We start from the raw sequence: 27,551 nt of genomic DNA on the forward strand, positions 1-27,551 counted from the left end.
CCAACCCCACCCCAACTGTGTGTCCAACTGTGGACAGTGGGCCCACAGTTTGGATCAGATCTTTAATTTGAAACCCGAAAATCTAAGGTAAAGGAACAGGGTTCTCAGATAAGATACACAGGAAAGAAACACAAACAAGAAGACAACTCTGAAAGTTACACCGAGTTTTCCAGGATGCTGGAGACCGACCCCAGGGCCTTGAACATGCCAGTACTTTAATCTAGCCCAAAAGGGAGTTTGGCTTCTATGTAACCAGCCTATCCCTTGACCTTGCCAGTGTGTGTAGGAAGGGAGAAGGCCTGACTTCCTCCTTTGGATGAGTCAGCACATAATGGGTGGGAGGAACCTCAGGCTCACCACAGCCAGCCCAGCAGTGTAGACCAGAACGGAAGCCTTCAGGAAACCCGTCCTCGCCTCAGGTGGCCTGCACTGAGTCGCTCCATTTGATCCCACCATGACTTACTTAAAGGCAGCACTGATGTACATTTGGTGGAAGCTTTTCTTTTTTTGTTTTGTGTTTTGGTTTTCCAGACTGAGTTTTTCTCTGTGTAGCCTTGGCTGTCCTGGAACTCACTCTGTAGACCGAACTGGCCTCCAACTCGCAGAGATCCTCCTGCTTCTGCCTCCCAAGTGCCGGGAATAAAGGGGTGCACCACCACCTTCTGGCAGAATTCTTTAAATCACATTTGTTACGTGTGCCAGATACATACCATTTTGAGAATTCATGACATGGCGAGCATGTGAAGATCAGAGGCTAACTTTTGGGGCCCAGGGAAGTGAACTCAGGTCATCAGGCTTGAAGGCAAGCGTTTTACCTGCTGAGCCATCTCTCCAGCCCTGGGGAAGAAGATCTTAAGGAATATCCTTCCAGTGTACATATATGTCTTTTCCAAGCTGCATCATGTCATTATCCTATTTTTCACTATAAACACCCTTGCACTATTGATACATACATACGGGCAAAGTTGTGGAGTTTACACAAAGGAACCTTTATTAGAAACCAAAGAGAACTCAGACTCTTCAGAAACCCACACTCATGCTCTTAAGTATGTATTCTTTTTCTTCTCTCTCTCTCAACTACACACTCAAATCTATGTTAAATACCCCTCTTAAAACTTATTTGGGATGTGGATGGGTATGAACATGCTGTGTATGGAAACAGGTCAGAGGCCAACCTGTGGAAGTTGGGTCTCTCTTTCTACCATGTGGATCCCAGGGATGGAACTGAAGTCACCAGGCTGGCAGCAAGCCTCTCTACATGCTGATCCAGCTCACTGGCCCTGAACTCTCTCTGAAATAAACCCCAAATCTGCTTCATGTAAGGCAGGGAAGGAGGGAGGACTTCTCAAAAGACAGCATTCTCGGAGTAACTAATTCTTTAAATCAGAAATTCTTAATTCAAAATTTAAGCACGTTTGCCAAAGCTGGGCATGGTGGAACATGCCTGTAATCCCAGCATTTGGAAGGGACCGGTAAGAGGGTCAGGAGTTCAGGTCATCCTTGGTTACAAAAGGAGTTTGAGACTAGCTAGTTTGATCCTGTCTCAGACATTTAAGAAAAAAGGGGGAGGAGGGGCTGAAGAGATGGGTCAGAGGTTAAGATCACTAGCTCTTCTTCCAAAGGTCCTGAGTTCAGTTCCCAGCAACTACATGGTGGCTTACAACCATCTATAATGAGATCCTGCACCCTCTTCTGGCATGCTGGCACACGTGCAAGCAGAATGATATGTAGATAGATAGACAGACAGACAGATAGATCTTAAACAAACAAACAAAAGATAGCTTGCCTCTATGGAAACTTGGACTAAGATGATCACAGACATGGATGGTGACCATTCAGTGGGGAAAGCTGATTTCCTTACCCATAGGTCTCATAGGTGTTTCTATAAGTGTGCATGTGGCCAAAATAAAATAAAAGAATCTGAAAAGCTCTCCATGTATACTGCTCGAACTGTCTTTCCAGGGGCATAAACAGCCTTGTCATTTGCATGTGGACAGGGTCCTTCCACAGCAGCTGCCCATTATCCAGGCTGCTGCAAGGTGTTTACTCAGTCATAAAACAGTGAAACAATGGTGCCACGTGCCTGTGACCCCAGCTCTGAGAGGATTGGAGACTTAAGATCCGGAGTTCAAGATCATGGCCAGCTACAGAGTGAGTTTGAGGCCAGCCTGGCTACACAACACCCTGCCTCAAAAAACAATGTTCCAAAAAAAAGAAGAGAAACTGTCATCTGGACGTAAAGAAAGGGGGAAGAGGGAAAAACAAATGTACATTTCCTCTTATATGCAGAATCTAGAGTTTTACACACACACACACAAAGCAAAGCAAAAGGCAGACTACTGGGATGGAAAGAGGGAGACCAGCAAGGTGGATAAGGAAAGGTAGCTGAGAGGGTGTGCATGAGCAAGGTACAATGACATAGACTTAGAAAAATCAGGGTTGGCAAAGGACTGGCCACAGACCTAAGTTTGACCTCCAGCACCCAATGAGAGCTGGGTTAGGAAGCAAATGTTATAAGTCCAGCACTGGGCAGGTAAAGACAGGGGGATCCCTGGGAACTGTTGAGCCAGCCTAGTCTAACTGAATACAGGTGAGCTGAATTTTCAGTGAGAGACCCTGTCTCAAAAAATTGGCTGGAGGAAGACATTCAAACATTGACCTCTGGCCTCCGTAGGTACATGCAGGAGCATGTGCAACTCACACAAAAACACACAAAAAAGAAAGTACCATAGAAAACCCCATTATTTTGCATGCTAACAACAACAAAATGCTAAGGAAAAATGTTTATTTTTCCAGGTGGGAGTGATGGCAGTTTCAGGATCCTCGGGCTTGGATCTAAGAAAACTGCTTATCTACAGAGCTCAGGCAGCAGTCACTACAAAAGTAACTTGGAAAGTGGCCTATGCCATAAGCCATTGAGTTTCGGTGGCCATTAATAATCATGGGAAAAAAGAATCACTCCCTGAGCATACCGAGGACACTATGTTTGGAAGAACTAATGAAACAGAAACATCTATAAAACAACTCCCATCCTGAAACATCCAACACACCTTCCAGTGGAGCACACCTCAGAAACAAAGATTAAACTGGCATCCACCCCACGGGGGATATTTGAGGCTGGAGAGGTTCAGTGACTAAGATCACTTGCTACTCTTCAGTGGACCAGGGTTTAACTCCCAGCACCCATAGGGGAGCTCACAACTCACAGTCACTCCAGTTCTTAAGGGTCCAGTGCTCTCGTCTGGTGGTCTCAGGCATCGGACACTTGCATGGAGCACAGGCATATGTGTATACAAAAGATCTGTGCATGCCGTGCTGCCTAGTTTCATGTCAAGTCAACATAGGCTAGAGTTATCTGAACCCTCAATTGAGGAAATGCCTCCGTAAGATCTGGCTGTAGGACATTTCAGTGATTGATGCGGGTGGTGCCATCCCAGGGCTGGTGGCCTTTGGTTCTATAGGAAAAACAGGCTGAGCAAAGCTATGAGGAGCAAGCCAGCAAGCAGCATCCCTCTGTGGCCTCTGTATCAGCTCCTGCCTCCAGGTTCCTGCCCTGTTTGAGTTCCTGTCCTGACTTCCTTCAATGATGGTCTGTGATCTGGAAGTGAAAGCCAAATAAACCCTTTCCTCCCCAACTTGCTGTTTGGTCACAGTGTTTCATTGCAGCAATAGAAACCTTAAGACATAGATAAAATAATTAAAAATAAAAATCAGAATCTCCAAAGCTGCCTCACAGTTCACACCTGACCCCAAGCTCACAGGCCACAGGAAGTCCTCACAGTTCACACATGACTCCAAGCTCACGGGCCACAGGAAGTCCAAAATGAATATGACAGCACTAGAAGCTGCAACAGACTGCAGAAAAAGACCGTGTGTAGAGCTGCAGGGTGTGTGTGAGATTGCAAATACTGATGAAAAACAGAACAGAAAACAAAAAACAGGCAAAGCCACGGGTGGTAGCACATGCCTTTGATCTCAGCACTCAGGGAGGCAGAGGCAGGCAGGTTGCTGTGAGTTCAAAGCCAGCCTGGTCTACAAAGTGAGTCCAGGGTGTCCAAGCCTGCACAGAGAGACCCTGACTCGAAAACGAACAAACAAAAACAGGCAATGGCTGACACAGAGACCGCAGCTTCAAGCCTTTCCCTGGTAGTTTGGCCAGTCTTACCAGTACCAAAACAGGGATGGAAGCAATCCAGTCAACATTACCAATGAGTGAGACATGGGTGAAAGCACAGAAATGCATCTGATGATTTGTAGAGACATTCAGCAAAGCAGGAGTGAGGAAGCTCTGGCAGCTCACATGAGGTAGGACCTTGGTCCCATGTGGCGGCACATGCCAGTCATCCCAACATTTGGGAGGTACAAACAGGAAGAGTTGAAGGTCACCTTTGGCTAGGAGACATTTTTGCAAAAGGAGAGAGAGAACACAAGAACAAAAGGTTTAAACATCAGTGAAGCTAACATCTGGAAATATGTAGATGTACATATGCATTATATACATTTATTTGCATATATATTCATATGTATGAATTTGCTTCGGTTCTCCAAATTCACATTCATGTTGAATTGGAGTGGTAAATTTTCTATTTTCCAGACCTGGAATAAAATAAATTTATGGCAAAAATGAAAAAAAAAAAAAAAAAAGACAGCTTGCTTGGCACACACAGTCTTCGGACGACATCCCATCTCTGCTGTGTCCTCTCAGGTCAAGAGAGGCGTGAGGGACATGTAGGGACTAGGGTCAGATGGATTTCCAGCCTGAGTCTTGGTCGTGTGCCAAGCACCCTCCTGGTGGTTTAAAGGGCTATAGGCACGCCGTCGGATCAAGGGGTGTTTGTAGGGCGGGGGGACAGAGAAGCCGAGACAGCAGGCTGTGCATAGCCGTGTGCTTTATTGGATCTGGTGTCTTTTTTATTTTACAAAATATATAGAAGAGCCCAAAATGCAAAGCAGTCAACAATGTCTGACGGGATGGGGGCTCTGTGGGGCCTTCCCCTCAGACCCTAGCTGACTGGGAAGGCGAGCTGAACGAGACAAGCAGGTATAGTAAGAGGGGGACAGCAGCATCTCAGGGTGCTGACAGTAAGGTTGGACCTGGATCCTATGGTCCCTGCCCTCTAGGTGAGCTCAGGGGCATCTCTGAGTAGACTAAACAGAGGGAGAGGGGACCCTAGGGAATCCTAGGGCATTATGGGGAGCTGGGCAAAGATTCTAATGAATGCCCCCACACTGGGTTCAGATGTAGTGGCCTTCTTCCCCCTCCCATTCCCCTAAGGCAGCCACTAGGACGAGTGGTAAGACTCAAGTTGGGGGAAAATCCCTGACTCACTCCACAACCTTTACATTCAGAGGTCATGGAGAACAGAAACTGAAGTCACAGCCATCAGAAGGTGAGAGGCCAGAGGGTAGCATGGGACTTTGACAGGCATCATCCAGGAAACCTCCCACTCATCCTCCCCCAGCCATACAAGCGAGGAGGAGGGAGAGGACTCAGAATGAAACAGACATCTGGATCCCAGTCTCTCCTAAGACAACTGAGAAGTGCATGGTAAGTTTCTGGGACATTGCTAAGGACATAAGGCCTTCTGGAAAGTCTGGAAGCTCATATTCTGCTGGCCCGGGACAGCAGACCCATGGAACCTGGCAATGACAGCCCCACCTGGACTCATAATCTGCCCAGGCTTTCGGTTTCCCACTTTAGCCAATTCCTAGGACCTAACCACTGGCTCAGAGGGCCAAGATTTTTCTGCTTTCCTGTCGTGTTCCTCCCCCTTCCCAGGGCCCTCAAAGACTGGCTGAAGAGCCAGCCGTGCTATGACATGGACATAGCATGTTCTCTGAGATGGGGGTCTTAGAGGGAAACTGTGAGATAAGGGATGGGGAAAGCACCATAGCAGGAGGACATTCTGTCTAATGTCATTTCTAAAGTGGGGTTGGGGGGTGGAGAACCACTCAGTCCTGTAGCAGGGGTGTCCTCAGCACTGGGTATCAGGCGAGAAGGGGGTGAGAGCTGCCGGGAGCTGGGAACCCTCCTCACCCCAGATATATTCTGCCTACTCTTGCCATTTAGCTCCAGGGATCTGGACCACTGAAGCCCCAGGGCCTTGAATCTCTATAGCTTCCAGGGTATAGGCAGGATGAGGACAGACCTGAGGAGAGAGGGGTTAGGTTCACCTGGACTAGGACTAAAGCATGGTCACCCCCAGGACGCACTAACCCCTCTCCCTGGGGGACTAGATGACATTATCAAAGAGTTGCATGGACCTCATGATGTTCTCGTCCTGTGGTCATGGCGTGAGAAAGCAGGAAGAGAGAGAAAGAGAAAGAGAGAGGGAAAGAAAAAAGCTTGTCAGAGACACAGAGAAAGACATTTAATCAAAGATGGGGACATTCAGAGGTTAAGAAGGAGGGTACTGAGCTGGAGAGATGGCTCAGTGGTTAGCAGCACTGGCTGCTCTTTCAGAAGACCTGGGTTCAATTCCCAGCACCCACATGGCAGCTCACAACTGTCTGTAATTCCTGTTCCAAGGGATCCAACACCCTCTCACAGACATAATGCAGTTAAACACCAATGCACATAAAATAAAAATAAACAATTTTTTTTTAAAAAAAAAAAAAAGAAGGAAGGTTCCTAGGGGGAATGTGAGGGGAGGGGCTTACTCTCCCCTGGTCATGAAAGAACAGGATTGGGGGTGGGGGTGACTTAGGTCTAGTGTTCAGGCCAGGGAAATGTGGCGAGTGGGGCCATACCTGTTGACAGGACTCAATAAATTCCTCAATGGTCACCACACCATCCTTGTTTCTGTCCATCTTCTGCAAGAAGGTGGTCAGGCAGGGAGAACCAGGTGGGGAGGTGATGGGAGAGAGATCCTTAGCTGAGCACCCTGTTGGGCCTTGGTCTCCCCTCCACTCCAGGGCCCCAGCCGACCCAGACCCAGGCACCTGGAAGAAGCTCTCCACGTGTTCCCTCGGGGCCTCCTCCCGCAGCGCAGGGTATGTGTACTTGCCCATCATGTCATAGATGGATTTCATGATGTCAAGCATCTCCTGCCAAGCCAAATGAGAGGGTTTCTCCTAAGAGCCTCCAGCTTTCAAACTTAGGGCTCCAGGGCCAAGGACAGACCTTACCCCAGATCCCTCTGCACCATCCCCGCCCGGCACCCCACACACCGTCCCCTGTGCCCTCCAGTGGCCCTGCACCTCCTTTGTGATACAGCCATCCTTGTTAAGGTCATATAAATTGAAGGCCCAGTTCAGCCTATCATCTACGGTCCCCCGAAGAATCACTGACAAACCAGCCACAAAGTCCTGGAGAGGAGGTGGAAGAAACTTTGCCAACACATTCTCTGGGTTTGGCATGGAAATCCTGAGCCCATGCACCCACCCCAGAGCCACAGGAAACAGGCCTGCTGGACCCGTCTCTCCTAGCTCACCTCAAAACTGACAGAGCCATCGTGGTTTGTGTCAAAGGCATTGAAGAGAAAAGTGGCGTAAGTGCTGGAGTCTGTGGATGAGGGGGACGTGAACTTCATCTTCAGGCAGACTACTCACTTCTTCACAGCTTTCCCACCCCCATTTTCTCTGCACTCCCAGACCACCAGAACCCTCTTCCCACCTCAGCCTAGGGACGGACAGCTGTCACCCCTTGGGTGTCTGTCTACTCACCTCCTTGGGGAAAGAACTGAGAATAAATCTGCTTGAAGTTCTCCTCATTGACAATTCCGCTGGGGCATTCCTGGGTGGGGACAACCAGACTGAGCAGAGGTACAAACCCCACTTCCTTTCCATTCACCACCCAGAGACTCCCAGAAAGAGGAAAAACCATCTTGCCTCTGTGGAACTTACCCCAGAGTTCTGGCAGGCAGACTTCTTCTCCACCCCCCACCCTCACCCCCCGTACAAATAAACACGAACTAAACCATCACACGCCCAGCTTGCCACCCCCAGAGCCCTGAACCTCAGGCTAGAAGCCGGGTCCCGCGGGCCCATCTCCCTCCTCAGGCCATACTTCCGCCAGGTCAGTCAGGCCTCTCGGATTCAGCCCTTGCCAAGTTGGCTACAGCCTCCACTCACGTTCTTAAAGCCTCGGTACAGGACCTGCAATTCTTTGCGTGTGAACTTGGTTTGTTCCTGGAGCTGCTCCAGACCCTCAGGCCGGTGGCACACGGTGGATAGTTCAAACTCATCCTCCACGCTGTCTGCGGGGAGTGGTAGGTGGATAGCTTGGCCTCAGGTCAGGCCCCTGAGATCACTTGTGTAATCTTCAAAGTAACCAACCCATCCCCCTCCTCCCCGCCCCACCTTCTACACAGGAGGACAGCTTGCCAAACTCAGCTGAGAACACGGAGGGAAAAAAGGTTATGCCTAGCTCCAGGGCCAGAGGTCTGGACTCAGCACTGGCCCTGGTGGGGGACAGACTCTTGCTGTGTCTTCTGGGTAAGGGGATGGAGTAGAGCCCAGGCACGCCTGAGGGTCGGAGCCTTTATTGACCAACTCCCCCCAGCCTGGGAGAGCCCACAGCCAACCCCCAACCCATCCAGATCAAGCCCCGCCCATCCCAGCCATGCCCGAGCCATGCCCCGCCCAGCTCCAGCCAACCTTCATTCAGACCCCAATCCTGACTCCACCCTCAGTCCCACCCCAGGCAAGTACCCCCATCCCGCCCCAACCAGGACAGTGAGTCACCTGGGTCCAGCGGACGGGGTCTGTGGGGGCGGAGGGAGGCTGGGGCAGCTAATGCTGAAGGGAGCGAATTGTCACCGAGAAGGCGGCAGAAGACCAGGCCAACTGCAGACACTCCCTGACCCCACGCTCACAGGTAATTCACAGACTTGAGTGCCTCAACACACCAACCCCAGGCCCACAACACAGGCACACACACAGTGAGCACAGACATCCATGATGAAATGGACTCTTCACAAACAAACCCCTTCTTTTTCGCAAATTAACTCTCTGGGGTGGTACCATCAGAGCGAAGCAATCTCAGGTGCTCAAATAGCTACAGACTGGCTTTTTATGGCTTACAAAAATTCAGTATGCTTTTAGAAGGTGGGCCAGGCTCAGCTGGAGAAATGGAGCCTATGGACAAAAGGAGGTCACTCAACTGGTGGCCACTCAGCTGAGGATCAGGCTGGGAAAGAAACATCTCAGTGTCCTGACATCTGGGAAGGCAGGTTCCATCTCTACACCTGTCACCCTGTTGGGTGCAGGTGACATACATTCCAAGGTCTAAAAGAGTAGGGAGGCCACAGAGTTGCAGACCTACCTCAGCAGCTAAGCCACCCCATCACAGTCACACTGATCAGGCTTTAGGCCTGGTCCACCATTTTGCAGAACAAGGAAGCCCACAGGCACACATGATCTGGCCATGCATCCCAGTTTGTAGTCACACCCCTCACACCCAGACCCAGCCACTACCCTAAGTCCCATCATGCTTCACACACACACACACACACACACACACGCCCCCACCCCCAGAAGCATAGGAGAGTCACTTGCTTTCACTGACTGAGGGCAGGGCCTGGGGCCCGCAGCACGGCAGCAGCTTGAGGAAACGCTGCTTCAGGGCCTTTTTAGTGGGCCCTGGAGGGTGGCCTGGGAAGAGAGAAGACCCCAGGAAGGCACATTAACTCCTACCGAGCCTCCTTCGTTCTGTTTTCCTGTCTGCTTCCCCACCAATCACGAATCAACACTGGCTGGGGTAGGAATAGGAAATGAATGGGGCTATGAAGATGGGCAGGACAGCTGGGGCCAGATTGCCTACTGGGTCTGATAGGCATGGAAAGTCAAATGGGGCCAGGCTTGGTCACGCTGAACAATGAAAAATGGCTGGCAAGAGCAAGGCAGCCTCAGTGTCTGCTGCTAACCCCATTCCTCAGGGTAATATCTAAGGGACTGTCTCTCTCTCTCTCTGTCTCTCTCTCTTCCTCTTTCACATGCACACACATGCACACACACACATATACTCACACTCACCCACACAGAGACATGTTGTATAGTAACAATTTAAAATGACAAGTGACAAAGAAATGACAGTAACACTTGATGGCCTAAACATGCATGTTGCAAACACATATATAAACAAAAGCGTTTACCTAATACCCTAATATCCACAAATATGACCAAAGTAAAACATGATTACACATCTGGAGACCCATAGAGACCATCTCATGCACAGCATAATCAAATCACATAAAACACACAAGGGTCCTCAGACATCCTGACACTATGTATTTAGGATCTAAGACATATACCAAAGCTTTTATGACATATCCATGACATTATGACCTACACCTCTGTGAAGGTTAGTATCTATTGTTAACTTGACTGGATTTAGAACTATCTAGAAAGCCAGGCACTGGTGGTGCATACCTTTGATCCTAGCACTCAGGAGGCAGAAGCAGGTGGATCTCTGTGAGTTCAAGGCCATCCTGGTCTACAGAGTGAGTTCCAAGATAGCTAGGGCTCCACAGAGAAACCCTGTCTTGAAAAAACAAACAACAAATAAAAACAACCAAAAGAGCCATGTAGAGACACACCTCTGGATGTTTAAATGAAGAGGAAAAGCCCACCCTGAATGTGAGTGGCACCACCCCATGGGTAGGTTCCAGACTGAATAAAAAGTGGGTAAAAGAGAAGATGGGCTGAGTGCCAGTAATTTCTCTCTTTCCTGACATAATGAACAGACCTACAAGCTCCCAAAAGAAACCCTTACGTTTCCTTTGCCAGTTATTTTATCACAGCTGAGAAGTAACTGATATAGAAAACTGGTACCAGGAGTGGGGTTGTTGCTGTCATAAACCTGACTGATTTGTAGGCTTTTAGAACTGGTTTATTAGAGAAACAGAGTTTGAAGCCATGGGATAGAGAAGACCTAAAACGCTCTAAGTAAAGCTCACTGGGTCATTTTGGTGAGACTGTGGAAGACAAGAATGCCAATAGAAATGCAGACAGTGGGACTCAAGATAGAGCTCAGTGAAAGAGTACTTGCCCTTGAGAGGACATTACATGAACCTGTGAAGGTGAAGCCTAAGCTGCATCGGAGATGCCAGGGCTATGGAAAACTTGTGGGCACTGAGTAGAGTACGCCCACAGGAGATACTATGTGTGCTACAAGTAACAGTGAGAAGGAAATACCCACGACTTATTGGTACCCAGATGATGTGACCAAGACCTGCACTGTAGACCATACAGTCAACCATGCCTTCCCTACTGTGGACCATACAGTCAACCATGCCTTCCTCACTGTGGACCATACAGTCAACCATGCCTTCTTCACTGTGGACCATACAGTCAACCATGCCTTCCTCACTGTGGTGGACCATACAGTCAACCATGCCTTCTTCACTGTGGACCATACAGTCAACCATGCCTTCCTCACTGTGGACCATACAGTCAACCATGCCTTCCCTACTGGACCATACAGTCAACCATGCCTTCCCTACTGTGGACCATACAGTCAACCATGCCTTCCTCACTGTGGACTATACCAAACATGACTCTGCAGAACTTGCTGTTTGCTATGCTGGGTTTGAGTCTTGCTTTGGTTCAACTTTTCATTGCCCTGCCCTTATTCCTCTTTTGTTGTTGTTGTTTGTTTTGTTTTATTTGAGACAGGGTTTTCTGTGGAGCCCTGGCTGTCTTAGACTCACTTTGTAGACCAGGCTGGCCTTGAACTCACAGAGATCTGCCTGCCTTTGGAGTGCTTTGATTAAAGGCATGTGCCACCATTGCCCAGATCCTTATTCCTCTTTTAAAATGACACTGGATGCTCTGTACCATTGTGTATTGGAATCACATGACTTCTATTTTACTGGGGCTCACAGTTAAGAGATTGCTTTGAGTCTCAAAAGAGACTATGAGATTTTGAACAAATTTGGAACTGTTAAGATTTTAGGAAGTTGACAGGCGGTCATGGCACACTCCTTTAATCCCAGCACTTGGGAGGGAGAGACACGTGGATCTCTGAGTTCCAGGACGCCCAGGGTTACACAGAGAAACCCTGTCTCAAAAAACCAAAATAATAATGACAATAATAATAACAATAATAATAATAATAAAATAAAAAAAATTATAGGAAATCTTGGGCTAAGGAAAAGGCCCATTGGGTAAAAGTATTAGCCATGCAAGCCTGATGAGCTGAGTTCAGTCTCCTGGCCAGGAAGAAAGTGGGATGTGGTGGCACGCTGTTGTAATCTCAGTGCTCCTACGGTGAGACGGAAGGCAGAGACAGGATGATCACCCCGCAGCTCACAGGTCTGCTAGCCTGGAGTACACAGCACCGCAGCAGCAGAAATCAGGGAAACCCTCACGCAATAGAAGCTGATAACGGATTCCTGAAGGGTGACCTCTGACCTTCACATCATGGTGTGTGTATGCACACACTCTGAAAAAAAAAATGGGAGGCTGTAATCCCAGCACTCAGGGAGGCAGAGGCAGGTGGATCTCTGTGAGTTTGAGGCCAGCTTGGTCTACAGAGTGAATCCAGGGCAGCCAAGGCTACACAGAGAAATTCTATCTTGGAAAAAAATTGGGGGGAGGGGCTCATACAGATGAACTAAACACATTTTGCATTATGAAATAACCACAAGTGTTTCAAGACCAAGGATGGAATGTCACAGTTCAATGTGATGTATTTGAGTTTGGAGTTGATGACAAAGGATAGCCTTGTGATGACCATGTTTAGGAAGGATTAGGAGGCGTGGCCTTGGTGGAGGAGAGGTGTCTCTGGGGGTGGGCCACACCAGGCCTAGTTGTTCTCTCTCTCTCTGCCTGATGCCTGTGGATCAGCATGAAGAGCTCTCAGCTACTGCTCCAGTGCCAGGTTTGTCTGCTTCCCACCAAGATGGTCCTGGATTAACTCTCTAAAGCAGTAAGCAAGCCCCCATTTAAGTGCTCTCTCCTCACATGCTCTCTTGTCCCAGCAAAAGAACAGCAACTGTCTCTGAGGGTGTTTCTGGACTGGTTTAACTTAGGAGGGAATTCCCACTGTGAACGTGGGCAGTCACATCACGGGGGCTAGGAACCCAGACTGAAGGAAGTTAGGAAGGGGAAACTGAGCCGAGCATCAACATCTACTTCTCTTTTCATTCATTCATTCATTCATTTTATAAATAAAATGTGACCAAGTGCTTCAAGCTCCTGCTGCCACAGCTAAGGAGAACTCACCACCACGCCTTCCCCACTGTGGTGGACTACACAAACACCGAGCCCAAATGAGGCCTTTTGTCAGGTATTTTGCCACAGCAATGAGAAAAGTCTCCACATACTTGGCACCTACAACTGTACTTCAGCCACAAAGGCTTAATTTGTCCTGGGCACATCCACTTTTCTCTCTTGAAATCCCTCACTCCATAGCACCCTCAGTCTTCCTTCAGAGGAATCAGACTCCTTGTTCCTGTTAGCTAACTCATCTAAGCCGAAAGCTGGCACTGAGCCTTTTACTACATTTTACACCTTTACTCTTCGAAGGTGAAATACCGACTTTCACACAGTAGCACATCTCGATGAGATGGGTGTGATGGTGCATGCCTATAAGGGCATTGCCCCAAGGCTAGCCCATTGATTGTGCCCTCTACGTGTGTCCTTCACTGTACCTGAACCTCAGGGACACTATTCCATGTGGCTCAGAGCCACACTCACCTACAGGTAACAGGGCCGGCCCCACCGGGCCTGGTCCGCTGAGTAGGGTTGACTTCATTCCTAGCGGGGCCCGACTTCCTTTAGTTTCACTGCTCTTCTGTCATAGCCTTCCATGCCACACCGCCCTCCCAAGCCAGGTTCTCCCCACAGGAGCAGCCCTGGCTCCAAGAGGGTGACCGTATAAGGTTACAGTCTTCTCTCCTCCAACCCATTCCATCTCACCCCAGGAGCTACTAAAAGGAGGGGGGGAGGCAACAGGCCAGGCAGGGATCGATCATGGCCTGGCCCTTGGCCCAGGCCTCCATTAGCCTGGACTCTGGTTTCCTGAAGCTGGATTATACCCAGGGCCTCGGAGGGTGCTGTTAGTCACCCAGGTGGTGGGTGGCTCTAATGTTCTCCCCACCTTCCAGGTGCCCTCTTCCCAGTGTCTCCTCTTGAGGTGGAAGAAGTTGCTTGTATCTTCTGTGATGCTGGGCTTTTCCAGACGACCCCGATCACCACCAGTCAAAAAGAGACGGTGAGTTAGAGGCAAATGGCCTCATCTGTGATGAGCAGCTCAGCCCAGCATCTTCAGTTAGTTTGTCTGATTCCTTGTCTCTACCTCGATAACTGCAGTGAGAGGATGGTGAGTGCTCTCACTGAGCTCCAGCCAGAACAGGCAATCCCTAGACCTTCTTCTCTCTGTCTTCCTTAACCTTTCCAGTTCTCCCTGGTGTCTATCCTGCATCCTCCTCACCTCTTTCCCTTGTCTGTCATGGCTCTTGTGATGGTGTGTCACAATAACAAGATTCTTGCAGTGAAGAACTCTGGGCAGGGAGACATACGTGTTCCCCTGTGCATCGCCAACAATAGTCTCCTAACTCTGTCGTGAGACAGAACATACGGAAGCCCTGGAGACCATCATTCCCTTACTTCAAGGAGTTTGGGTGGTGACAGGCTTTAGCCACCCAGGCCATGATCTGATCCACTCTTAATCTCTGGGCAGAGCCACAGATGTCTTGGTCACAGCATTCCCACTCTTGAGCCCCTGAATCCACTCCTACCTTATGCCCCAGCCTGGTCCTATATATCCTCTGGGAACACTGGGTGCAGTTATACATCCAACCTAATACCCAAAGAGGCTGAGCCACACACCGCCACAGCTCTTGTCAACATGCGCAGTCACCTCTCTGTCACACACACAAGCTTACACACTTTGTCTTCTCTTATATGTGAACACAGTGACACCCCATGTCTCACACACCCCAGAAAAATCTACCTGTGGGCACCCAGACCTGCAGTCAAACATCTTTAGGGACTCTGGCTCCCAAAGGGACTTAACTCGGTGTTTTCTCAGGTTTCCTTCTTTACTATAGGCGCTGTGTACCCAGGCAGCTTTGCCCCAGGTCCTCACTTCCTCTCCATACCCCTCCCCTGCCCTTTCACACAGCACGCTTCACCGCCTCCCAGAAGCCACCCTCTCCTCCCTCAGACCAACTCCGTAGAGACACCCTTATTACCTCCCATAAATCCTGTTCCCAGGATACACTTGTCACTTCTCCTAGATGCCCCTCACTCACCTGCTCACCCCTGCCCCCGGGCATGAAGATAGCGCAGCCCAGTACCCAAACAGTCAGCAACTCAGATATGCCCAGCTACCTGGGTTACCTTCCAAGGAGACAGGCTCAAAGAGGCCAAACTGTTCCAGAACCTTGACAAAAAGAACCAGGACCACGAGAACAGCCACCATCTCCAGCCCTGCCAGGGTCATGGCAGTCCTGGGGCATGGCCCCCATCTACTGATGCTCAGACACGACACACTGCCCCACACCACTTCCCCCTCAGACTCCCCCGCCTGGGTAAGGCTGAGTAAGACGCCCTGCAGTCTCCCGCCCTGGGTCTCCTCCTCCCCTCTCTCCCCGCCTCTGCCCCACACCTCACAGCCACAGCCTCCGCCTTTTCCTCTTCTTGGGGCCACCTCAGCCTTTGGGTTAGTACTTCCTCCTCAGATCTTTTGGTGTGAGGGAGACTGGCTTAGAAGGAGGCGGTGACACGGGGAGGGGACAGTGAGAGGAGCTGTGTTCAGAAGCAGGGTAGGATGTGTGTGTTGGAAGCTATGAGCCGCGCTGGATATGCAATAGATGGGTAAGAATACATTCTGGGTTCCGGGTGTTTTACTGTGTGTCTATTCCTGGGTTTGCCACTATGCGAGTGTGTGTGTCCTCTTTTAGGTGTGTCTGTTTACGAGTGATAATGCACATGTCACAAAGGTGTGTTTGGAAGTATGACGGGCACGGGTGTCTATGAAATACATGTGTCAATATGTGTGGGGATTTCTGAGTGTGTGCGGTGAAGTGTGTGTTTTAGGAGGCGTCTGGGCCGGGATCCCAAGTTGGATAGGCACAGATGTGCCGCATGATTGGAAGATAGGTCTCTGGGTTTATTAATATATTGATACAGAATTGAGTGAGAGCATAAGGGGAAGACAAGTGACCTCTCCTGTCAGAAGGACACTATCAGCATCGATCGCGGTTGTCATGGAGACCGTGAGGCGGGAAGCACTTTCTTCCCACAGGCCACAGGCAGCGAAACTGAGGCCCAGGGGAGAGAGGATTAGGTCTGACCACGGAAGCAGGAAAAAGGCCACTGGTCCCTTCATGACCCTGCAGGAACTTACTGAGGCTGCCTCTGGGACTCAGACACCCAAAGCTTCTGAGGAGAAGTGGGGAGGGCTGTGTTTTCCCCCTTCTTCAGGCCAGAACTTTGTCCTGGATATGCCGAAGCCTGATCCCTCCTGAGGGAGAAGTCGAGGACGCGAGGGAAATGTGGACTTCCCAAGGCATCATCCCTCAACCCATCGAAGCATTTCTGAGGTCTCTCCCTTTCTGGTGTGGGGCAGTGAGTGGGGGCTGGGAGGCTTCAGAGCCTGTAAACCACAAGACCAGGGCCCTCGGAGTTAACACCGTTACCATGGCATTGCAATTACTGAGCCTCACTTTTACTAGATGATGCATTACCGCTTACTGATGCTATCAAACAGAGCTTTCTCTATAAATCTCTGAAGGCATTCCCTAAGCGCGAGCCAGGAGAAGCACACGTGTATCTCCATCGTCAGTGCCTCCGACTCAACCCACTCCGACTCCGAGCCGATCCTCTGTGGCTCCCTTCTTCGAAAGCTCCCACTTTCGTGGGCGTGGCCCTCGTAAGGCTCCAACTCAGCAGCTTCAGGGTTGGTCTCAGTTGGGCGGGAGCCAGGCCCTTTGCGTCAGTTGAAGGTTCAACTACCATTCTACAAAGCTACCACTGGGCGTCAGTGTCTACTTCATACCCCATCTTACCCCTGGGTAAGGCCGGGGAGAAGGAGCTGTGCCTGCCTCAGTGCTCTGTTGCCCATCTCCCCTGTGGCAGTGGCAGGAAGAGAGTCAATTCGTAATTTGGCTGAAGTTTCTCATACCTTAGAAGTTATTGTTTCACAGATGAAAACAGTAAATATCCCGGGACTACACTCCACCCCTGGCGCGCAAAGCCCTTTCACCGTTATCAAGAGAGCCCTTTGTTTCAGCCAATTTCGCTGTTTCACGGTCCCACAGATGGTCCTATCTGCCACAGACTCTGTGACCCTCTAAGCCTGTGGAGCCTTCCCTTTTCACTATCCCAGTGGTCTCACCCACCCTTTCCAGGCAGCTTGATTCTCTTCCCTTCAGAGCCTTCAGCCCTCAGCTGACCACCCGCCAGCCGTCCAATTCCTTGAACTGGTAGCACATTCCTGTAATCCCTGGGAAGTGGCTGCAGGACGATTAGGCATTCAAGGACAGCCTTGGCTACACAGGGCATTTAAGGCCAATTTGGGCTACATGAGAGCCCCCCCCCCCCCCACTGAATCCACAAAACACAACACCTTACTCCATAATCTTAATGGCAGAAACAGAAGAATACAGAGGTGGGACCAGGGGCTGAGGGGCCATACTCCTTGGGTTCAAATCACAATTTGCAACTTAACTGGATGAATTCTGCACACACACCTTTTTAAAAACCATTAAAAAAAGAATTATTTACTGCATTACTGGGCATAGTAATGCAGTACTTTAGTCTGAACACTCACGAGGCAAAGGCAGGCAGACCTCTGAGTTTCAGAGTTTCAGATCTACAGAGTAAGCTTCAGGACAGCTAGGACTATACAGAGAAACCATGCCTCAAAAACAGAACAAAACAGGAGGTTGGGATACTGTAACAGCATACATGTATGCCTCAGAAGAAAACCTGCAGGAATCAGTTTTCTCTGTCCCAGAGTCCCAGGGATGGAACCAAAGTCATGAGGCTCGGAGGCAACTGCCTTTACTGGCTGAGCCACTGATGAAAGTGTTTTTTGTTTGTTTGTTTTCTATGTGTTTTTTTTTTTTTCAAGACAAGAGTTTCTCTGTGTAGCCCTGGCTGTCCAAGAACTCACTCCTGTAGACCAGGCTGGCCTCAAACTCAGAGATCCATCTGCCTCTGCCTGCTGAGAGCTGGGATTACAGGCGTGTGCCACCACCAGTTGGCACCTTGATGAGTTCTTAACATATGCTTCAGCTTTTCACCTTACAAAGTTTTTAGTGGCAACAGATGAACTAAAACATGAAACAACATTGGAGAATTTATTCATTGCTGAATAAGCATCACCCACTGTTAACATTCCTCCCATAGTTCCACAGCACTCATTAGTTCACAATAGGTTTTCAGATTAGTTACTATGATTATTTTTTTACTTTTTTTTTTCAGACAGGATCTTTCCCCCTTTTAGATTTATTTTTTTTATGTTATGTGTTTTGCCTGATTGTATATATGTGCACCACATACATGCTTGGTACCTGTGGAGGTTTGCAGAAGGGTCAGATCACCCTGGAACTGGAGAAACTGGGGATGCTGGGTACCAAATCCAGGTCCTCTGCAAGAACAATGGTTCTTAACTGCTGAGCCATTTCTCTAGCTCCTTAGCCTGGCCCCAAACTTAAGTACCTGAGAACGACCTTGATCTTCCTGCCTCTACTTCAAAAGTGCTAAGATTCCATGTGGACTCCACCAAACTGTGCAATATTACTATTCTGATGGCTTATCATGGCATCAGAGGCTACAGCAAACAGTGCTGTGCAGCTTTTGCTGATGAAGTCAAGAAGGTTCAGGGTGACATGCTCAAGGGAGTCAACTAAGAAGAGCTAACTTGGAGACCCAACTAGATCTCGCTGTGTCCTCAACTAGATTCTAAGTGCCTGAATGGTAAAGATGTTAAAGAAGCAAACAACAAAAAACCAAAACTATAACAACAGAAAACCCCACTGGACTAAGCAAGCATTGTGGCACACACCCGTGATTCCCAGCATTTGAAAGAGGGAGGCAGGAGGACTTCTCAAGTTCCAGGCCAGCCTGGGCCACAGAAGGAAAACCACAAAAAGAAGAAAAGGAAGAAGAAGAAGAAGAAGAAGAAGAAGAAGAAGAAGAAGAAGAAGAAGAAGAAGAAGAAGAAGAAGAAGAAGAAGAAGAAGAGCAACAACAACAACAACAAGAGAAGAAGAAAGAAGAAGAGAAGAACTCATACAAATTGAGCACAAGCTTGGCACCTGTGGAACAAGGTGAAGGAGATCCAAAACTCAAACCTAACTTTCATTGGGTGGGGAGAGAGCCCTCACAGAAAAGCTCATCTAAAATTGTTCTGTTATACGACCACTATGTGAAAAACTGTTCTAGGAAGGCCGACCAATGTATATACCAAAAACTTTCTAACTGGGAGGTCAGGGGAAATCTAAGCTGATTTTGTGGTACTGAGGAGCAAAGCCCAGGGCCTTGTACATGCTAGACAATAGTTTTTACTCCTGAGCAGCTGGAGAGAAACTCAACAGCTAACACATACTGCTCTTCCAGAGGACCTCACAGCCAACAGTTCACCACCTCCTGGAACTCTAGCTCCAGGAGACTTGGTGCCCTCTTCTGGCCTCTGTGTGCCTCTGCACAAACATTATATACAGACATACATATTTAAAAAAAAAATAGTTCTACCACTGAACAACATTCTTAGCCTTTGGGATATTTGTTTGTTGTTTTTAAAGCTATATGCGTAGTGCAGGGTCTTGCTATGTAGCTCAAGGTAGCCCAGGTTCTCTGCCTCCACCTCCTAGGTGCTGACATTACAAGTGCCAGTGTGTCCAACTTTAAGCTGAGCACACCTGCCTGTAATACCAGCACTCAAAGGCAGATCTTGGAGTTTGAGGCCAGCTTGTACCACATAGACATTTCCAGGCTACCCAGCCATGGCTACATAGTGAGAATCCATCTTAAAAAAAAAATGCTGGCTCAAATATCAACAGCTCACCTTAACAAAAAGATTAGCGTTTGGTAAGCACAACGCAGGACTTTGGCTACAGCCTGCCATTTGCCAGCTCTCTCAGCCAGCTCCAATGGTCTCAGGAATGTCAAGAAGATAGGTCATGTTGGGAGATCTAAGGGTGACAAAATTTAAAAGGGCTAGAGTCTATGAATACGAAGCAGAATATCTGGATTGAAAGAGACGCCATCTTTTTTTTTTTTTTTTTTTTTTTTTTGCCTCCTGCTTCCTGCTGTTGGAGAGATGGACAGACTGACAACCCTGCATCCAACTGTTCTGTCCATGTGACTTCCTTCTTCCTTCCTCAGAGACCCTGATCTAGCCTCACACTAACTCCTGGCTCTAAATCAACCAGGCTTCTGGTAGAAGGGTCTGTAGGGAGTGAGAGAAGGTACTCTTCTCCAGAATCTGCCTTTCTCTTAGAGCCCAATGAGACATTTTTGTTTGGTTTTTACTTTATTATTTTATTTTCCAGACAGAGTCTTACTATAGCCTTGACTGGCCTGAAATTTGCTATATAAATAAGGGCTTAGAATTTACAGAGATCAAACCAGGCAGTGGTGACACACACCTTTAATCTGAGCACTTGGGAGGCAGAGGCAGGAGCATCTCTGAGTTCGAGGCCAGCCTGCTCTCCAGAGTGAGGTCCAGGACAGCCAGTGCTACACAGAGAAACCTTGTCTCCAAAAACCAAAACAAAACCAAACAACCTCACAGAGACCTGCTTCCCTGAGTGCTGGGATTACAGGTGTAGGTGTGTGCCACCTTGCCCGGCTTTCTTTCTTTCTTTCTTTCTTTCTTTCTTTCTTTCTTTCTTTCTTTCTCCTTCCTCTCTCTCTCTTTCTCTCTTTCTTTCTTCTTTCTAGATGGGCTCTCACTCTATCTGTAGCCTGAACTAGCTGAGTGTTCATCATGAACTTCAGGTCAGCCTCAAACTAAGTCCTCTGCCATAACACCCAGATTTTTTTTTCTTTTGAAAGAGAGGGTCTTTCTTTTTTCTTTTTAGTGTTTTGAGACAGGGTTTCTCTGTTTAATAGCCCTGGCTGTTAAAAAAAAAAAAAAGTGAGTCCTGGAACTCACTCTGTAGATCAGGTTGGCCTCAGAGATCTGCCTGGCTTTGCCTCCCCCCAAGTGCTGGGATTAAAGGTGTATGCCACTATACCTGGCTTCAAGACAGGGTCTTTCTATGTAGCCTTGATACTTAATATGGGGCCTAAAATGGTTTTAAACTCACAGCAGTCTTTTAGCCTTGAGTGCTAAGATCACAGGTATGTACAGCCACACTGGCTATAAAGATGTTTGTTTGCTTTGCTACTGGGGATTGAACTGAGGGCCTTGCAGATTTGAGGTTAACACTCTTTTACTGAGCCCTATAGCCAGCTCCAGAGTGAGATCTTAATGGAATCACTTTAGGCAAAGTGAGAACTTAAGACTAAGCCTTTAGGGCATTGCCCGGTCCCTCCCCGACATCTCAAATCTCACCACAGAGATACTGCTACCATTTAGCCATTTGCTTTCCAGTTCAAGTCTGGAAAAATACTGCCTTGTGGAGGAACCCACACCCTATGCCATCTGCTCACCGCTGTCACTCCTTCTGTCAGCAAAGACCCCAAAGCCCTTCTCTCAGCCCCCAGACCATTCCCTCTCCAGCTCATCGAAAAGATACCACAGCCCCCGAGCTGCATCAGGTGATTAATGATCTCCCTAGGCGGTGGGGCTATTTTGGGTCCTGGAAGTCATGCCTACAGTGATTGAGAGCTGGCCCTGCCTGGCTCCAGCCATCTGTCATTGGAGACAAGCCCAAGCAGGGGGCTTGAGGGGATGCATGTTCCCCAAGAGACTTGTAAGCATGGTTCTCACATGGCCCCTCCTGACAGCAAATTTCGAAAAGTAGCCCCAGGCCCTGACTATACTCCAGGGGTTCAAGTGGAACCTCATGTAATGAGGCAGAAAACTACAGGTCCCAGAATGCCATGGGTTCAGTTGTTTCAGATCAGGAGAGAATTCCAGATTCTGTGGGCCCAGGTAGCCCTAAGAACACCTAAGTGGAGGTATGCGCAAACCCCAGTAACACCACATAAAATCCACAATTCACACCATAAACCCCACAAACTTCATGCCTGCCAAGGTACAGCTTCATGAAAGTTGAAGTGTACTGACTCAGGGTTCTCAAACCAAACTCCAAAGCACATAACCCTGGCCATCCTAGTGATGTCCCAGGATGCAGAACCTTGGTGACACAGCTTGGTAAGGATGCACAATCCCATTACACGGGCTTCCAGAGACAAAGGAGTGACAATCTGCGTCACACAGTTCCATCTGTCTGTTCGGGCGTGAACTCACTAGCAAGCTCAGCTTCTTCTAGCTTCATTTTTTTCCCTCCCCCCCCCCCCTTTTTGACACTGATAGGTCATTGTACGCCCCCCTCCAACGCCAAGTAATGCAATGCAGGGGCTGTTACTTCTCCCCAGCTCAGCACCAAGCTTCTTCCTTCCATCCCCTCGCCCTGCCCATTTCGTGAGGCTCTTCACCCTTGAGTGAGCAGCCCTACCCTTTCCAATGTGAGCCATGATGCCCAAAGCTTTATCTTAGCCTGATGCTTCGGGAGGGATCCTTACCCCTGCTCTATGTCAGAGATCTTGCCCTCTTGCCCTGATTACGTGCGAGCCCTTGCTCCTTCCCGATCTCTGTGAGAAGCCCTTCTCTCCATCTCTGTAAGGCTCCACTCCCGAGCCACTCAGTTTTAGAGGGGTCCTACCCCTCCCTTCCCTTCCTCATACCTGGCGACAGCGACCCAGTCACCAACTGGTAGAGGGATCGCGCTGCCTGCCCCAACGGGCTCCGGCACCTGCGGGGGCAGCGGTTCATGGCTCGGCTGAGAGCAGTGTGTCCAAGCTCCGCCCCCAAGGTCCCTGACTGAGGGCGGTGCCGCCCCCACTAGAGTGGGTGGTGCGAGAGGGCAAGGCTGGCAGGCGGGGAGCCTCAGACCCCGAGCCTCCCATCTGCAGGTTGCTGACCTCACAGGAGCACCGTGACCTCTGCACCCACCCCCAAAGCTCTCGGAGGTGGGGGTGTGGCAGGGGGCAGGCGTTCTCTCCTCACAGCTTTCTCTCCAAATGTCTTCTGGATTTCTGTTAAGGAAAAGAGGTTCACAGGAGTTTTGGGAAAAGCTGGAGGACTGGATGATGAATGGCTTATTTCTCATTTCAGATCGGGTCTTGTCTGGCACTTGCAACATGATTCAAGGTGGCCTCGAACTCGTGGCAATCCTCCTGTCTCATCGTCCCAACTGCTGGGATTACAGATGTAAACCACTACACCAGGCAGACCTTATTTACCTTTTATTGCTCCATTTCAACCCCTCTTCTGGCTGTCTTCCCACCCCCACCTCCCGTATTAGCACAGGGACGCTGAGGGGTGAGAGGACACAGTTGTCATGGCAACTCTCCACACTTCCTGGGCCAATGGAAGAGAAAGCAGGAGGGAGGAAAAAGGACAATGTATTATCTTGGTGAAGAGGCAGCGAGGCTGTGTGCCTCCTGGCTCCGGATCCCTTTTAAAACTACGTCTGGTGTAGTCTTTTGAGTCTTCTTTCTAAAAACGCTAGACCATCAGAAGCCCCCTCATCACTAAGTCTCTGTTCAGGCCCCTTTCTAGAATTTATTGATGACACTAAAACCCTATGCAAATCCTTCCAGCACCAACTAACACTTCAAAATCCCGGGAAATGCCATAGAAGACGTAAAATCCAATTTCTTCCACTGTGTGAGGGAGGGGCAGGGGAGTGAGCATACATTTAACAGGAGACAATTACCCTCAAACTCCACACCTTGACCGCTCGATCCCGTTGGCAACAGCGCCCACAAGGAATTAGCTTTGTACGCAGGGCACTTTAGCCACACGGGGGCGCTGCACACCCAGGAACGATACTTTAATCACCAAAGAAACAAGACTGCAGATCCTGGACCCAGGCCCTGGGGCATGGCCATTCAGAACCCAACTCCACTCAGCTTGTACTGTTCCTTCTCTGCCTCTTTTCAGATGGGGTCGCTGCTGAGCGCAGCCTTTCCCCGCTGAGTAGCAAGCGGCCCCCACTGGGTGGGTAAGAGTGAAGAATTGGGAGGGGGAGGGCACATCTTACCCTATCCCTGCTAAGACACTCTTTCTCAACTCTTTTGAGCTTGGGGCAAGACTGGCACGGTCGGGTTATATACAAGATGCTCTGGACCATAACTTTTAAGACTACTTTGCTGCCAGCGTTATGATTTAAGATGACAGAAATACAGCCTCTTCTCCCAACCTAAATCCCACCGGCATAGGGAAGCGGAGGGCTGGAGCACACTTCAGCACCGCGGACAACGACTCCCCTCTGGCTCCAAACCGCCCCCTCCAGTTACAAGATAACTTTCTCTTTACCAAGAGGTCCTGCAAGTCCTTTTTCTACGTGTTCAAGGCCAGGACTATGTAGCAAAACACTATCTCCCAATAAATTAACATAAATAAGTGAAGTAGCCCAGCAAGGAAGAGATCATTCACTGAGGGGAGGATCACGGCAGAAAGCAAACCAACAGCATGCTGATGGGGGACCCTCGACCCCAACTACCTTCCAAGAGCCTAAGCTGTAGTGGGTGCAGAGTAGACCGGGTAGTAGGGCCTCCGGATTCTACATGGGTGAACACTCTTCCTTCTAGGGGTCTTGACATTGCAACTGGGGCCTTCCCAAAGTCGGTCAGGAGTACAGAGTTATTCTCAAAGCCCAAGACCCTGGCCCCCTCCTGTTTCCCTGGTCTAACCTGACTCCACTAAGGAAGGCAAGGATTACCAACTTCCACAATTGTGCAGCTTTGTTTCATCTTAGGAGAGGGACGGCCTCCCTCCTCTTGGTTGGAGCTCTTGGGCAGATTGCACAATGAGACATACAGGAACACATACATACACATGTACACAAAGGTGGCAGGGTCACTTACACAAACACAAGTCCACCTACCAAACTTAGGACTCTACCAATACAGAGATGGACTTGGCCTCACAGACCCCCCTCCCCCGTGCAAATCGGGCAGTGAAGTGACTGGGGGAGGGGCGTGCAGTAACTTCTATCTCTGGCTCTGAAGGAAAGCAAGAGAATGAGGTTTGGGTGAAGTTCTAAAAGGGTTGTTGGTGATTAAAGGAGCTTTGCTTGCTGAGGGTGATCTGAGTAATTCTCCTGGTAGGCAGCAACCCAGCACTGATGAAAGGCTCTCCCCAGGGGTCAGGGGCTGGAACCACAGCATGCTTCTGCAAGCCAGGCTGTTTGGGTGGTGGGGTCCCTATCCGGGTCCTTGAGCTATGTGCAGAGAATGGAGGGAGCTGATGGGGACACAAAAGATCCTCACCAACACCAGGAAGACAGAGAGGCAAAGAGGGCAGAAGAGCATCAACACCCACAGAGACCCCACTACAGGCAGCATGCATGAGAGACACCAGCACCAAATGCTAAAATGACCCACAGCCCCACAACCACAAACACAAAAGGATGCTCATCCCAGAAGTCTGATAAAGGGACGAACCAACATAAAGTGATGTCCTCATGCGCTGGTAGTTGCATGCCACTTCATACAGAAACATTCAAGGCACACAGTAGAACATTCAACAGACACACGGTCAAAACAACTTCACCAGTGCACCCAGGGTCCTACACAACCACACACAAACACCTGGCAAGTCCATAAAATTGCACTGCCTCATGCAATCACACTCACCCTGGCTGTCACCAAAGCTCGAGGCACATGGCAACTGGCTGTAGGAGGCGCACACATACATACACAGACACACAGGACGACAGGTGCTCTTACACACGTAACACCTCCCACTCCAGACACACTCCTAGTCCTGTGTCACACACGCCTACACCTGCTGCCTCTCCACACCTGCTTCACCTGTTCTCCCTCCCCTCCCCCCTCCCCAAGGGACTCAAAGCTTGGAATGCTGGGGTCTTGCTGCCCAGACCGGCCCGGAAGGTGCCTGGGGATGGGGTAGAGTGTGCGTGGGGGCCAAGCCAGGGTCGGAGAGGTGGAAGGGCCTAGGGGGATGAAGTCCGCCCACCCTCCCAGGTCCCCTGAGCCACCGACTCACCAGTAAGCTGGTCGTATGAGCCGTCCAGATCTCGGGATTCGGACAAACTCTCCTTTCGGCCTTGGCCCCGCATGGCCCCCGGCGCCCCGCTCCCGCCCGGGCCGTGGGAGGGGGCGCCGGGTAGCCGGGATGGGGCGCTCACACGGCGCCCCCTGGAGGTGCAGTGACCGGCAAGGGCTCGGGGGCGGGAGTAGGGGCTGGCAGAGCTTTGGTCTGGGGACGCTTGGGTTTTAGGGCCCACCTCGGGGTCCTGGGGCAGGAGCAGGAGGCTTGGGCAGCAAGTGAGAGCGGAGCGGAAGGCAGAGTGGAGCTGAGCGCTAAGCCGGAGCCCAGCCGCCTCCCCTCCGCCCCCTCCCCGCGGCTGTCACCGCCGCCTCCCCCCTTAGGCGCTGCCGGGATTGGTTCCCCCTACCCCCGCCTCCCACCCTCTGCAGCTCGGAGGAGGCACCCGGTGAAGGGGTGAACTGGAAAGTGTCGGAAGGGAAAACAGCTCTTCAGCTGCGCCACCTACTAAACTGCGGGGCTTCGGGAAGAGGGGCCAGAAAAAGCCCCGCTGTGAAGAAACCCCGCCGCCAGTTCTCAGGCACCCCTTCCCCCCACAGTCGGTCAGTCCTGCCAAGCAGGCCCAGAGCCTGGGGTATGTCCCTTTTCCCCTCTGGTCTTCACGGCAACCTCATTTTCATGGTTGTTCCCCCTGCCCCGTGTTGCGTGTTCCCGACCAGCAAGCACTCTCCTCTAGCGGGATGGGAATCGGAGCCAACCCGGACTCAGATCACAGGCTCACGGGTAGCACTGGGTACATTTGTCTCTCTCAAGTTCCAGGAGGGGCCTCACTTTCTAAATGCTCTCTTCCCGGATCTGATGACAACACCCCCCTCCGTACACACCCACACCCCCTGCCAACAGGAAAGGTAAAAAAGTGAACCTGCTCAGTTTCTCAAGTCTTCATTTCTCCTGCCTTCCTTTTTTTCTTTCAACTTTTCTGCCCCTTTCTCTTTTGCCACCTGCTAGACTTTGTTTTCCAGCAGATTTACAGACTTTTTGAAAGGCTTGGGGAGCCAGGTATGACACGAAAAGACGTATCTTTCTCGTGAAGCCACCCCTCATTTTCTGAAGGCAGGGCCAGCACTGCAGAGCCTTCACAGGAGCTTCATGTCTCCAGGAAGGGCCTGCTGAGACCAAAAGCCTCGGCCAGCATACCTCAATGTTTCAATCATTCAATGTTTCAATCAAATTTACTTTCTAAACACCCGAGTCCGTGAACTGTGGTGGGTGTTCCTGTGTGAGACTGGGACAGGCAGCAGCTGTAAGGAGGCCCATCTTTGGAGGATCACTCTCAAGAGACCTCAAAGGAGCTGTCAGAGGCACCAGCCATGCTCATGTCTACAAGAGGACCTGGACTCCAGGTCATAGGTGTACAGGACAAAGCATTCAAGAGGCAGGCTTTTACTCAGGGAAGAAAAGG

General features: G+C 50.0%; 1 protein-coding gene across 5 annotated transcripts; it reads right to left on the minus strand.

Annotated features, from left to right (window-relative positions):
* Positions 1-4,872: 4,872 nt before the first annotated feature.
* On the minus strand, positions 4,873-26,460 carry Kcnip2 (potassium voltage-gated channel interacting protein 2). Of its 5 annotated transcripts, XM_021649971.2 has the most exons (10): positions 26,087-26,458; positions 9,499-9,594; positions 8,686-8,739; positions 8,074-8,198; positions 7,666-7,735; positions 7,434-7,504; positions 7,201-7,308; positions 6,943-7,047; positions 6,751-6,813; positions 4,873-6,281 (listed from the first exon to the last, which is right to left on the minus strand). In XM_021649971.2, the coding sequence occupies exons 1-10, from the start codon at positions 26,157-26,159 to the stop codon at positions 6,234-6,236; spliced, it is 813 nt and encodes a 270-aa protein (XP_021505646.1). In that variant the 5' UTR covers positions 26,160-26,458; the 3' UTR covers positions 4,873-6,233. The 5 variants fall into 5 exon arrangements, with proteins under 5 accessions (XP_021505646.1, XP_060246547.1, XP_021505663.1 ...); XM_060390564.1 differs by lacking the exon at positions 8,686-8,739 and having other exon boundaries at positions 26,087-26,460; XM_021649988.2 differs by lacking the exons at positions 8,686-8,739; positions 9,499-9,594 and having other exon boundaries at positions 26,087-26,460.
* Between the last annotated feature and the right edge of the window lie 1,091 nt (positions 26,461-27,551).

This window comes from Meriones unguiculatus, chromosome 1 (assembly GCF_030254825.1).
Source record: "Meriones unguiculatus strain TT.TT164.6M chromosome 1, Bangor_MerUng_6.1, whole genome shotgun sequence".
NCBI classification, from domain to species: domain Eukaryota; kingdom Metazoa; phylum Chordata; class Mammalia; order Rodentia; family Muridae; genus Meriones; species Meriones unguiculatus.